Source organism: Orycteropus afer, unplaced genomic scaffold (genome assembly GCF_000298275.1).
Source record: "Orycteropus afer afer isolate SDZICR_OR568_19922 unplaced genomic scaffold, OryAfe1.0 scaffold00375, whole genome shotgun sequence".
Lineage (NCBI taxonomy): Eukaryota > Metazoa > Chordata > Mammalia > Tubulidentata > Orycteropodidae > Orycteropus > Orycteropus afer.
In genome coordinates, this window is record NW_006921962.1 from 725,579 (window position 1) to 740,656 (window position 15,078).

Here is a 15,078-nt window from a genome sequence, read left to right on the forward strand (position 1 = left end):
GAGAAGGATGTCATGCTTGGTAGGGTGGAGGGTCGACGAAAGAGGGGGAGGCCTTCAACGAGATGGATTGACACAGTGGCTACGATAATGGGCTCAAGTATAGCAGGGATCATGGAGCTGGTGCGGGATCAGGCAGTGTTTCGTTCTGCTGTGCATGGGGTCACTATGAGTCAGAAATGACTTGATGGCACCTAACAACAACATCAGGGCCTTCTAAGAAAAGGGCAATGAGAGTAACAGCACGATTCATGTAAGTGGGCCTCAGTTATGTGATTCTCGAGTTACATTTCAGTTATCATTAATGACAAATGCTGCATGATTGCTACATGTCCTGTGGCATCTAATGGAATATACTATCCTAATATGAAAAATTGTGTCCCGAGAGGAAACAATATTGTATGTAGAATAACCACACGTGATTCAAAAATTAGTAAGTATATACTATTTATTGACATCTGCTATAACCAGGACTTTTGTTAGTCACATTTATTCTAATGATCTCATTTTTACCTAACAATACAAAAAAGAAGGTACCACTACCTGCATTTCCCAGCTATCCAACTGGGGCTTAAAAATATGTGAAACTAGCCCTCTTGCTTCAAAGCATGCACTTTTTGTACCAGGCCACACATGATTTCTTTGGGTGGGCAGAATGAAAGGCCAATTTACCCATCAGGGACAGTGCCTAGTGTTCAGGATAACTTTAAGAGCCCATCAAAGTGTTTTAATATCATTTTCTAATTAGAATTAAAAAAATTACTGGTACCCATTTTGGATTCTGTTCATCATTATAGGACCAGAGTGATAAAATATAATTTATAATATTTTGTTACTGACAAAGGTACCTAGAGCCAATGCAAGGCAAATGCAGCCCTGGCAGAGCAGCCAGGTTTGGAGTTCTGGAAAATACTGCCTTGTGTCTAAATATTTCCCAAGCTGATCCAGTTTGACACTGTCTGCCCTCTAGGCTTCAACAGTGAAACTGAATCATCTCTCACAGGCTATTGTTAAAGTGCACCTGATACCTGGGGCAGCTCTAAACACTTACTGACAAATTGAAGTCCAGAAGGCAGATTAGGAATAAAATAAGATAGGCACATTTCAGTAGGAGTACAGTGAGTGAAGCCTGGTAGGAACATGACTTGGAAGGTCAAAGTCAATCTGAAGCTGTCTACAGCACCACTGTTTGATTTTAACAAACATACACTTCTTGGATGATTCTAGCTACTTTGATTGTCAGGATTTGAAAACGAAAGTTACCAACTACCTATGTCCACATCTACCATAAGATGGCTCTTACAGAATGCTTGAATTTAAATAAATCTTCATTTCCCAGATCACTGTGATGCATTATCATAATCTTCTGTTACTCAGTTTTTAAGAAAAAGACACAATTCTCTACTTAAAATGCTAGTACATAAAAACCAAAGGTGGCACAATAAATAATTTGCATGGAGTTTAAATCTCATTTTCCTTTTTAATTTGGGAAACCTTGCTGTATTATTTCAGTGAAAACTTTGGGTCCAGTTGCACCTGTCAAGTTGTATTTGTTATGCAAGCGATTTTCCTAACCCAGGGCTGACCATGAGACATGGCTGTTTCACACAGTAATTTTGGATGACAGCTTTCTCTGGGTCCATGGGAGTCTAGGAGCAATTATAAGAGCAGAGGTCATTAGCACTGTATTTGATTACATAACAGAATAATGCAAGTTGTATGTGTGTGTGTGTGTGTGTGTGTGTGTGTGTGTGTGAATGATGGGGTATTAGTTTCTATGACACATAACTTTTTTGTTTTCAAACTAAATGTGTATCTCTAAAGAGTCCTGTGAATTTATAACTTGGCTAAAATATTGGGATACATATAAATATGAAATGTAAGGAATGTATTAAGTCTTTTTTGTTGTTTTGTCTCAGAAGTATATAAATTTGTTTTACAAAGTATTTTCAGTGGTGCATGGAAGGAAATACATCATTTTATACATGTCAATTTATGTGTAGTTATACACACAGAAATATAAATTTAATAACCAATGTTTTCCACTGAATATTACAAATATAATTGTGAAGAGAGTTCTCAATTTTCAAAAGAGGAGACACCAAAATATAGTAAATTGGAACCATAGCCTAAGAAAATGATTACAAAAAACATTTTGAAGTAATTTTGTCTAATTTAAATTCTAGATGGTCAATTCAGCACACTCTCATGCGATAATGCTTTTCTGAGAGCTATTTTTGTTTTCCACGAATGTTAGCTAGTTAGAGAATGAACTTAAAAGACTTTTTGTGTGATTTGTGAGGGTATTGGCAGTGTTGATGAAGCTGAATTTAAATTCACTTTTTACTTTTTCTCTTTTCTCTGACTACTTTACTCTCATGGTTCTTCAGCCGGTACTTACTCAGATATGTGGCTGCATAAATAAGACGATCATTAATTAAGTGTGCTACAAGATTATAGAATGCAGGTTTAGTTGAAAGATAAAGAGTATTAAAATTTTAACTATGATGAGGGGATTGTCTTAGACTACTCTGGAGACTGCCTGGTGTCGGTGACTTGAAACTAAAAGATTCAGTTTCTCTTCCGCCATGCATCTTCTCCTGACCTGCTTTTCTGAGTTGAGGATTCACCTATTGAATCAAGGCCTTTTGAGCATTTAGTTAATGAGAAAATAGTCCTTTTCACTCAATTAAACCTGCTCAAGAAGCAGTCAAATGCCAACTGAAATGAGCGAAGGAAGTTAAAAGTCTCTTTCAGTCCATTTATATTTAATATTAAATATCAAAACATGAATTTAAAGTTGAAAATGTTTAAAAATAGGCTATTTTTCATCTATCTGAGGATTAGTAGCCTGATAAGCTCTGCTGATTTACAAAGTGGAAAGAGGCAAGAGAAGAGAAGCAATAGGCAGAGGACATTCTGAATCCATACTCTCTTTCTCCTGCCCAGGTTACTGGCAATGAATGGCAGCTGACACAGAAACTAAGGGAGCCTGTACTTTGTGTAAATAATCTATGAAGGGAAAAATAGCAAGATATGCTTTCTCATATGAGACCAATTGAGAATGACTTTTAGATTTAAGGGATATCATTAGAATTATTAGCAGCTTGGACATCTTTGCTACTGAAGTTCATCCTTAGCTAAAATGCCAGCCAGCAAGGGAAACCCACTGGTAACATTGAAAGGTTACCTCTGGTATGTCTGAGGGTGTAGGTACCAGCAGTAGCACAATCACATGCTAGCATGGGCCTTGTAAGTATTACTTACTCTCTTGGATCCAAGTTTTGTCATCTGTATTCTGGGAATAATAAGATTGCCATGAGAAATAAATTACATAATACATGTAAAGTTGTTTTTCTTTTCTCCTTACAAAGTTGCTGACATATAATAAGTGCTCAAGAAATAATAGATTAAGGAAGTGGTATGGTCAGAACGAAAGAAAAGAAGGTAATACTGGGAATATAGCTGAAGTAGAGGAACTTTCAATTTCATATAATTTAAGATACTTGCAACTTAGAATTAGAAGTGCACAGAGATTTCATGACGTGTTGATGGGTAAGAAATGATACATTTCATTTTAAATCATTTAAGATACTAACAGGCAAAATATATTTACCTTTGTTTGCTATACTTTTTCTTGGGAGCTCATGCTCAATTTCACAAGTTGAATTTTTAACAAAGGCTACCTCTTCAGAAGGAAGGTTGGGCAATCCTACTTCTGTAGTGATACTGTACTCGGAAACCCAAGGAGGGGTCGCTATGAGTCGGGTCTGACTTGACGGCACATAACAACAACAACAACAACAACATGATGTGGCTAGAAATGTTTTCCTGCAGGAAAAAAAATGAGTGGTGATTGTCTAAATACATATAAGTATTATAGGAGAAACCCTTGATTTTCTTCTTTTACTGACATCTCTCCAACATTTAGGACCAAAACCAAAACCAAATTTACTTCCATCGAGTCAATTCTGACTCATAGCAACCCTCTTTCAGTTTCTGAGGTAGTAAATCTTTACAGAAGTAGATTGCCCAGTCTTCTTTCCACAGAGCAGGTGGTAGGTTTGAACCACTAATCTTCTGGTTAGCAGTCAAATGCCTTAGACACTACACCACCAGAGCTCTTTATATCTAGGGAAGTGCCCAGTAAATAATGTGTGTTTATACAAGTGGGTGTGACATGCATGGGAAAACATTAAGAAAGAGCAGGGGATTCACTTATATCTGATTCATTCAAGCACCACTCATTCATTCAAGTACTGTGTGTTTGAGGTCCGGAGTCCTCTTTAAAATTCTAGGGAAAAAAAAAATAGTTGTCCATAGAGTTGGAAAACCCATTTTTCCCCCTTACAAAAATTAAGGATTTGGTAGACTACACTGGCAGCAAACACTAAGCTATGGGTAAATGTATAGAGGTGAGAAGATCAAGTGAGGCTAGGTGAACAGGAATATATCCAAGACCAAGGATAACTTTGGCTGAAGATAGTCTTACATATGTACTTGAGCTGCAAAATTAACCACATGTTACAGAAGTAACAGAGGACAAGGTTGGAGTAGCTTCTCAAAAATAACCAAACACCTTGGAGGGGAGAATCACCAGACCTGTGGGCTTGGGACCATAGTCTTGGGAGACATTATGCTCAATTGATACAACATAGTACATAAAATCTTACTCTACAGCCTACTTTGGTGAGTAGAAACGAGGTCTTAAAAGCTTTTGAGTGGCCATCTAAGATGCAACTATTGGTCTCCTCTCATCTGGAGCAAAGAAGAAAATCAAAGTCTTTTGGAAACAATTAGTCAGAAGATATGACAGACCACAAAAACCTAAGCCTTTACAACCCCAAGACCAGAAGAATGAGATGGTGCCTAGCTCCCAATGCCAACCACTTGCAAAGCGATCAAAATTGGTGGAACCCCTGAGATTATGGCCCCATGTTATACTTTGGGCCTGGAAATGGACTCACTTCCATGGATTAGCTCTCAACCCAACACTAGAAAGACCTATAAGCAGATACCTAGCCCAGGGAGATGCACCCCTTAGACCAATCAACCATGAGACATCAGAAGGGCAGCGTTCACATAGAAGGAAAGCTGGACAGACAGGAATGCATAGATAAGAAGGGCACAGGGAAGGGGTAGTCACAGGGAGATGAGAGGAGCTTTTTATGAGCTGGGATTATAATCAGGGCTGTGAAACCAGATGTGCATGAGCTGTCAAGGGTAAAATGAATCTACTTTGTAAATTTGCACCCAAATCACAGTAAAAAATTTTAAAATAAATAAATTGGTAGACTAGTGTAGAACACAGTGACTAGTTTGTATACTTGTTGAGTAAGTTTGGAGTTAATAATTGATTGACTCTTGCTGTCTCAGAGACTCAAAACAAATTCAGTTCTTCCTCTAGATCCCTCTCAGTTCAGACATGGTGAAGTATGAATGAACTCTTCTCCCAACATCAATCCCTCACTACAATCATCTCCTGGCAGTACTCTGTATTATACAGTGTGTCTTGCCTCTTGCCTTGGGCATTCAAAATTATATTTTTGAAACCTTTCCATGTTGCTACCTAATCACCTAGCCCATTTTTTCTACTCATTACATATTATTCCGTATGCACTTACTATATTTAACTCACCTAAAACTCAAGGAAGGGTTGCTATGAGTTGGGGCCGACTCGATGGCAAACAACAACAACAACATTGTCCTATAGATGGGAAGCTAGGTTGTTCCCCACTCTTTACAATAAAACCAACTTTGCTCAGAATCTCTTATATTCTGATGCCTGTCATAAATTCCAAATTCCAAATACAATATATAGGATGTATCATTCTGGAAATCTATTTGGCTATGGAAATGCTTTATCTCTGAGAATTTTGAGGAATTAATACTGTTACATAGAGCTTCTTCCTCACTTAACTTTCCAAATGCACAGTCCCTTATTGATTCTACTATCTTTGCATTAAACATAAGTATTATGCTTAAATAATCCTTGTGCATAAGCACAACATTTTGCTTTTAATGAGGATACGTTTCAGCACTAACACTGGTCTATTCCTATCATGGAGGCACACTTTGTGTGTAGACTTCTTTGTGGAAACAACCAGAATCCAAGAAGAGAGTTTATCTAAAATACTATTCTCCACATAGCAGTTGCATTATTGTATGTCATGCTATATTGCATATATAAAATTATAAGGTGTTTACCTGGAAACAAGATATTCTGAGTATTTGAACCGATGGAATTGGTGGTTTCTAGATAATCTCTGTATCACTTTATTTACATGCAATGAAATATGGCAAGCAATAATACCATCGCTGTGTCAAATAGAGTGTAGTATTTCAGATTCAGACTAAAGTAACCACAAGAAAGTAAAAAGGATATAAGATCTGTCATATGTTGAGAAAATTCTAATAACTTTACTTTAGAAGAAAAAAAAAGTTTAATGTTAAATCTTAAAAATTATTTTGCTATAAAAATAAAAACATGGAAGGAAAGTCAACCATTCATTTATTCTTACAACATCGATTTATTGAGTGTCTACAATTTGCTCTGGTAGCGTAGTGCCTAAGGCATTTAACTGCTAACCAGAAAGCAGGCTGTTCAAACCCACCAGCCACTCCCCCAAACCCACCAGCCACTCCCCGGAAGGAAGGTTAGGTAATGTACTTGCATATTGATACTGCCTGGGAAACCCAAGGAGGGGTCACTATGAGTCGTATAAGACTCCACGGGCAGTGAGTTTTTGAGAGTTTGACTACACTTTGCAGTGAACTTTGTGAAGAACTGAGGCTATAAGTACGAACAAGCGAAAAACCTTGCTTTCAAATCCAATTATTATAAATACAAGAGTGTAAGTAGATTGATAGATGTTGGACAAGGTATTAGAGAGCACTGATGAAGCAAGCTGATGCTTTCAAAATGAGTTAGTTAGGCAGCAAGAACGGAGAAGAGCATTCCAGACAGGGCGTGTTTAACAGAGTAGAAAAGAAGAGAGAGGAGACATTGGAAAGGTGGAAATGGAAACAGGGGAGTGGAATCAATGTCTGTAGAGGCAGAAGATAGACCTTTGAGGCAGAAGAATCAGAGTGGCAAAGAGTCATTTGTAAATCAACACAGTGTCTGTAAGAAAGTATCCTAGTTGTTTTTTTTTTTGTTTTTTTTTTCTGTGTATGGCAGCATGAGTATAGATTTTGGGGGCTTTTTAGTAATTGAAATACTTCTCTCTATCTCAAAAATGAATTCTGAATGATCAATGCAATCATGTATAACAATTATGTCTAAAGTCATCTTTATACCTTTGGCGCCCAGCAGAGAGTATGTTATGTGGTTAAAAAAAAAAAAAAAAGAACTCTAACTGCTGTCGGTTTGATTCCAACCCATAGCGTTTCCAACTCCTTGTGTTTCCCAAGCTGTATCACTACAGAAGTAGATTACCCAACCTTCCTTCCAGGGAGTGGCTCATGGGTTTGAACTGCCAGCCTTCTGGTTAACAGTCAAATGAGAAATGTCAAAGGAAACATGTAAAAACATTTGGTGATTAAATCCACATGAGATGTCTGCATCTAGTGTTGTCCCAGATACACACAATGTAATCATCTAATGCTTGTTACTCTGTGTGGAAGCAGTACCCTCATGCCTTTTTATTTCCCACACTTCCATAGAGTAATTAAAATGCATCATGTAAAAGATTTTTAATGGTTATATAATGCTTCAGAAGAAGGAAAAAGGATACTTCAAAATGTACCCCAAAGATGCATTATATAAAATTATGGTCAAAATTACGTAGTGGAAAAGGCATGAGAGAAACTTAAATGCATATTGCTAAATGAAAGAAGCCAATTTGAAAAGTTACATATGGTATTATTCCAACTATATGAAAAAGGTAAAACTGATCACTGGTTTCTAGTGTTTGGGGGTTGGGGAGGGATGAATAAATAGGTAGAGCTCAGGGCATTTTAAGGACAATGAATCTGTTCTGTATGATACTAGAATAGAGTATGCAAGGCATTATGCATTATCAAAACCCATAGGGCTGTACAACACTAAGATTATACCCCAAAGTAAATTACAGATTTCAGTTAAATATAATGTGCTAATATTGGTTTATCAATTGTTACATAATGTTTTAAAATTTTTATTTTGGTGAAAATCTGCACAGCAGAACATCCATCCATTTAATGATTTCTACATGTAAAATTCAGTAGCGTTAGTTACATTGTTCACATTCTGTTACCATTCATTCTCACTACCTCTACCCATATTTTTTCACCAACATTAACTTAGACTCACTACCCCCTAAACTTCTTTATGCTGTAGAGTTATTGTTGTCAACTTGATCTCATATACATAATTCTTTAAAGGAGTTCAATGCTCTGAACATTCTTTCCTAATCTAGCTAAACAGTTGTTTTGTTTAAAGATGACTTCAGGGGATAATTTTGATTCATGGTTTGAATATTTTCTGAGAGCCATAGGTTTGGTGGTTCTTCCAGTCTTAATAGGTCTAGTAAGTCAGGATTCCATAAGAATTTGAAACTCTGCTCCATATTGTTTCCCATTATGACCTGGATTCAGCTGTTGATTCCTTGATAAAAATGTTCAACCAGACACCATCCAGTTCTTCTGGTTTCATGGAAAAGGAGTCAGTAGTGCAACATGAATCTTGAAATGCTAAATGTCATGGAGTCCCTGAATGTTGCAAATGATTGAGGATTCCACTACTGGCCCAAAGATTGACAATTCAAACCCAACCAGGCACCTCAGAAGACAGACCTGGCTATATGCTTCTAAAAGGTCACAGCCTTGACAAGCCTGTGGAACACAGATTTAGTCCACACATATGTGGTTGCCATGAATGGGAGTCGACTTGATGACAGCTAACAATATGTTAACAATATGCAATACAGAATCTGTATTGTCACTTGTCACTTTCTTCTTTTTTTCTCCACCAAAATTAAGCAGTTAATCTGCAGAAAGTTTCATTTTTTCTACTCTTATTTATTTCCATTCTCCATTTAAATAATATGCTCAAGGGGTATCAACAAGTAGATAGCATACAATCATCAGAGAAAACATTTATCTGCAGCGCCAGACAAAATTTAATAATGACCTCTTTCCTCTTGATTCTAAGCCCTAGAGTCAGTCTCTTCTGAGGTCTTTGAAGTACCCACTTGGGCTGAATACACTCAGAGAAACTCAGCAAAATAAGTAGCTTTAAGCAAACAAAATATAAACCCTAATCATTTCCCAAGTTTGCATAATCAACATCATTATTTTTTACTAAATCTGCATTCATGGAGGTTAAGTTAGCCAAATCTGTCTTTTCCCACTTTTCTTTTTCTGTATTTGATCTTCTCACAGTGCCTTCACAGCCTGGAGCTATGTTCTCTCTCCCCAAACCCCCAATATTTTAGAGTTTTTTTTTTTTTTTTTTTAATACTTTTTTTTTTCCTTAGAGTTTCACAAGTAGCAGTTTTATTACTGAGACTCACTCTAAAGAGTTTAACAATAATACAGGTCTTTTTACTTCTTTCCATTTTATTTTTAAGTAGTAGTATGAGCTAGAATAGCAAAATAGTTAAATCTCTTGATCATCTTACTATGTAATTCTTTCATCTCTAGACTATCAACCTAGTGGTAAAAACACCTGTAAATATCATTTCTTTCTCAGGAAGAAAATCAGTGAGGATTCCTCCAAACTTTCATTTACCACAGGAAGAAAAAAATATGCCAGAACCTCCAATTTTTAGAACCAAAATGGCCAAATGTGGAAATAAATATCAGTTGAGCATCAACTATGTGTCAGATACTGCGTATAGAAGTAAAGAAATCAAATAAACTCACTGCCCACACAAAGCTTACATTTCAGTGGGAAAGACTAAGGAATACACAAATTAAGGAATACACAAATTATTAAGAGAGTCTTAGATAATGTTATTACATCTTAGATTGAATATTTTGTAAGAAATTGGTCAGTTCCTTTTTTCATTTTGTTGATGCAAAAATGAATATCTTATTCATTACATAAGTAGCTGTATTGGTGCAGTGCCTAAAGCAATTGAATGCTAACCAGAAGGTTGGCAGTTCAAACCCACCAGCTGCTCCATGGAAGGCAAATGCAATGCAACCACTGCCATGGAGTCTCATCTAACTCATAGCAACCCCTCCTTGGATTTTCAAAGTGTTATCACTATAGAGGTAGATTGCCCAACCTTCCTTCAGAGGAGTGGCAGGTGGGTTTGAATCGCCAGCTTTCTGGTTAGCAGTCAAATGCCTTAGGCACTATGCCATCAGGGTTCCTTTTATCCCACCTGGGAAATCCAATGGGGAGCTCTATGAGTTGCAATCAACTCGATGGCAATGACTTAATCTCTACATAGCACATTTGATATGCTTTGTTTTTCTTTATCTTTTCATTGTTTACTGTATTCTGCCTGAGTATTGCTGTGTAAGAATGAAAGTACAAGATTTTTAGAGCTGTTCACATTATTAGCCAAACTTAAAGCATTCTAGCAATGTTATTATCTTTCCTTGGTTGTGTCCAGCTGCCATGGAGTCAATTCCAACTCATGAAACACCATGTGTGTGAGAGTAGAAAATGAATCATAGGGTTTTCAATGGCCGATTTTTCAGAAGTAGATTGCTAGACCGTTCTTCAAAGTAGTAATATGTTATCAAACTAATGTTAAATTCAGTATTATGTATGCTGATGTATTTCCAAATATATTTTATCCAATCATCTAAGCAGCATATAGTAATGAAAATTAATATGTTAAGTAACATGGAATAACATTTTGATAACAATGGAATCAAGATATTTTAATAGCATAGTGCTATTGCCTATTGGCTAAGGCACTTGACTGCTAACCGGAAGGCTGGTGGTTCAAACCCACCAGCCACTCCTTGGAAAGAAGTTTGGGAAATCTACTTCCATAGTAATACTGCCTCAGAAACCAAAAGACGGGTCACTATGAGTTGGGTCTGACTCGACAACACATAACAACAAATGTTTGTATGGGTCAGCCATCAAGTAGTTTTCCTTTCTTTTCAATGAAAAGTTATATTTTGAATATTTTTTCTTTTTGATGAAGTACATTCTTTTCACATATAAAATGTGTTCTGAAATATTTGTATTCCCTTTTCAGGAATTTGCTGCACTGACAAAAGAATTAAATGCCTGCAGGGAACAACTTCTAGAAAAGGAAGAAGAAATCTCCGAACTTAAAGCTGAAAGAAACAACACAAGAGTAAGTTCAAAACTACTTTTGTGTGGAATTCATTCCATCTACAGTTCAGTCCCATGTATAAAAACAGAATATAAGCATTTTAAAAAATTTAAGATGACTTTATGCAGACACTAACTCACATTTGGTTCAAGTAACGAAAGATAGGACATGACTCATAACAGGAAGCCTAAAGTATAGTCTGGGGAGCTCTGGTAGCATAGTGCCTAAGGTACTTGACTGCTAACCAGAAGGTTGGTGGTTCAAACCCACCAGCCACTCCTCGGAAGGAAGGTTGGGCAATCTACTTCCGTAGTGATACCGCCTCAGAAACCCAAGGAGGGGTCACTATGAGTCGGGTTTGACTCGACGGCACATAACAACAACAACAAAGTATAGTCTCAGCTACTAAATCACTATGTTGCCTTAGAAAATGTTCTCATTCCTTCTGGCTTTGCTTTTATTCAAAGAAATGGAGGGCTTGATGCCAATAATGGGTTTCCAACTTTCAAATTGTTATACTGAGTGTGGAAAGACAGGCATTGGGGGCTGGAGAAGGGCAATGAATGAGAAGTTTATGATTGAAGTAAGAGTTTCAATGATGGAACGCTGAGTTAGGGGCCTGAATTCTGGTCCCCACCCAGCCCCAGCAAAAACTACTTAAAAAAAGAAAGAAAGAAAACCATTGAAAAACATCCCTAATATACTACTTAAAAGAAACAATCATTTTACATTTTGCTAGAATCTCTAGGAGACTTCTAGTTCTGATATTTTGATTTCATGAAACTGATAGACTTTACTACTTTCCATTCTTAGAAATCCATGTATTCTATCAAACCCATGACTTGCGACTGTAACATTAATGTTCAGAATTTGATCAAAAATGCTATATTTTTTAGTTCAGGAGAGAAAAAGTCATTACATTTCATAAAATATATAAGCTGCCATATTACCCATAATATAAAGCGGAGGGTCAATAAAAAAGGGGAAGGCCCTCAACAAGATGGTTTGACACAGTAACTGCAACGATGGGCTCACCTATAGCAAGGATTGTGAGGATGATACAGGACCAGGTAGAGTTTTGTTCTGTCATGCATAGGGTCTCTAGGAGCCAGAACTGACTTGATGGCACCTAACAACAACAACATTACCTACAATATGAGAAACTACCATTTTTATGCAGATAAGTTCAATTTAAGTATTGTTGTTGTTGTTGTTATTTGCCATAGAGTATTAGTAGGTGAAAAACATTTTAAGTTATATTTTAATATAAATGATTAATAATACTGAGAAAATAAGGTATAATTAATGATATAGTCATTTTACTTTAGAAAGTAATATAAAAACAGAACTGTACAAACTGAATTTGCACCTCTGATAAGAGGCACAAGGATAGATGAACAAACTCAATTTATGCCCTTTTTCATCAGGGCCTTATTTTATGGGAAAAAGAATTCACACACTGTGAATATAATAAACTGGTTTTCACTGAAACTTTGATGAGTTAGTAGTGGTCACAATAACTACCTCTAATAGGGTATACGAAGGACAGCTTAGATCATGTTATTAAGAGTCAGATGAATTTTTTCTTTTCTCTCTTTATATATTTTTCCCACCCTTAATTTGTAAATTGTAAAGTGTTCTGGTGGCATAATGGGTATGACGTTTGGCTACTACCAGGTCAGCGGCTCAAACCTACCAGCTACCCCATGGGAGGAAAATGAGACAATCTACTTCGGTAAAGATTACAGCCTTGGAAACCCAGTGGGGGTCACTATGACTCTGATTGACTTCATGGCAGTAGGTTTGTTTTGTTTGAATTTGTAGCTTACCCTGTTTCTCCATATATATTTAAAATTTATTTCTGCTTTGGGATTTATACTTCCATAGGGATACTGCCTTGAAAACCCAAAAAGGGATCACTATGAGTCAGAATTGACTCAATGGCGGTGAGTGATGATGAAAATGAATATTCTACTGTTTACTATTTTAACGACTTAGGCTATATTCCCTAATATAGCACAGTACAGCAAGTGTGGAAGTAGGAGCAGGAAGATGAAAATAGAAACGTAAATCTTTCAATAAACTTCCAACTAATATTCACATTTATAATACACTGTTGTTGTTGTTGTTGTTGTTATGTGCTGTTGTGTCGGACCTGACTCATAGCAAACCCTCCTTGGGTTTCTGAGGCGGTATCACTACGAAAGTAGATTGCCCAACTTTTCTTCCAAGGAGTGGCTGGTGGGTTTGAACTGCCAGCCTTCTGGTTAACAGTCAAGTGCCTTAGGCACTACACTACCAGAGCTTCTTTATAATACACTAGACTCCTTTATTAGATGTGTATGTATTTTGTCTGTCATTCCTTTCTACCTCCCTATGAGTAAGATGTTATAATTATCCCTGGTTTATAGATGAGGAAAATGAATTCAGAAAAAGGTAGATAACTTGATTGAAGTCACAGTTAGTTCATGGCAAGTAAGAATTTGAAGGCTAAGGGTGCTAAATCTATAGCCTATGCCCTTAGCCAGGAGGACACCAACATAATTACTTTAGTTATATCACGAAAGAGGTCAAAAACTTGCTAACACTTAGAGGAACCATTGCCTAAGAGTCTGCATGGAGTGTGTCATTTCTTCCTGATTGTAACTATCATCAGAGAACTAGGAGAGTTGGCAAGAGAATATTGGTAATATTCATCATAATACATGCCATGGAGCCCAGCAGTATCTGGCCATTGCCTGTACAAAGGAGTGCTGGATGATAAAGAAAGCATGGTGACAATCTATACTTGAAATAGCTATTCAAGAATCAAAATGAGAAAAATACAAATATTAAGTTCCTTTAAGATAATGGGCACTGACGCTATTGATTTTAAGTACTATACTTTGAAAACATGAATAAATTTGTGAAACATTTTCTATCTTCCTTAAAGAAATGATGTGGAGGATTTTTACTGTTTCCTATCTCAAGAAAAATGGATTTATGAAACCTTCCTTGTGCAAAGTATTGATTACATAACTACCACTCACCATCTTATCTCCTCTCTAAAAAAAATACCCAAAGCTAAAGATTAGACTAATTTCATTCTCTCTCTTTTTCCTCAGAATGCATTAATAAATATTGCTAACTATAGTGGTTTTTATACATTTCTATAATAGTTTCTATGTACTGTTTGTTTCTTCTTACTGTGAACATGTACTTACTAGCTATGGAAAGAAAGCAACAAGGTAATATTTCTTTTTCACACCTAAAGAAACCTTGATTAGTGTTAGATTGCATGCCAAGTTTAAAGTAGAATTGGGTATTCTAGTTCCCTGGGTCTGATAAACTCATGTCTCTCTCCACACTGAGTAGTTGGCATATGCCTGTGAATTAAGATGAATCCCACAAACAGTCCACAAGATAACTCTTGAGTAGATGGAGTCATTTGTGCTGATTTTGAGCAACATCAAGAACAATAGATTAGAAAGGTCTCCCTTGCACAATGGTATTTGAACTAACTATGCCCTGTCCAAAATTAAAATAAATAATAAATAAATAAAACTTTTGGTGGGAGTTGAAAGTATGTAGTTAAATATATATATCTCGCTCTCACTGCCATGGAGTCATTTCCAACTCATAGTGACCCCTCATTGGGTTTCCAAAGCTGTAAATCTTTACAGAAGTAGATCACCCAGTCTTCCTTCTGCAGTGCAGCTGGTGGTTTTGAACCACTGACCTTCCATTTAAGAGTCAAGTGCCTTATCCACTACACTACCAGAGCTCCAAATATGTATGTATGTGTGTGTGTGTGTGTGTGTGTATATATATATATATATATATATATATAAGCTCTGGTAGCCTAGTGCCTAAG

General features: G+C 36.6%; 1 protein-coding gene across 1 annotated transcript in view; it reads left to right on the forward strand.

Annotated features, from left to right (window-relative positions):
- The window catches only part of PPFIA2 (PTPRF interacting protein alpha 2), a 643,396-nt gene that overhangs the window by 403,148 nt on the left and 225,170 nt on the right, over nt 1-15,078 (forward strand). The window contains exon 3 of the mRNA XM_007953155.2: nt 11,145-11,246. Within this exon, the coding sequence (XP_007951346.1) occupies nt 11,145-11,246 (102 nt within the window). The remainder of the gene's footprint in view (nt 1-11,144; nt 11,247-15,078) is intronic.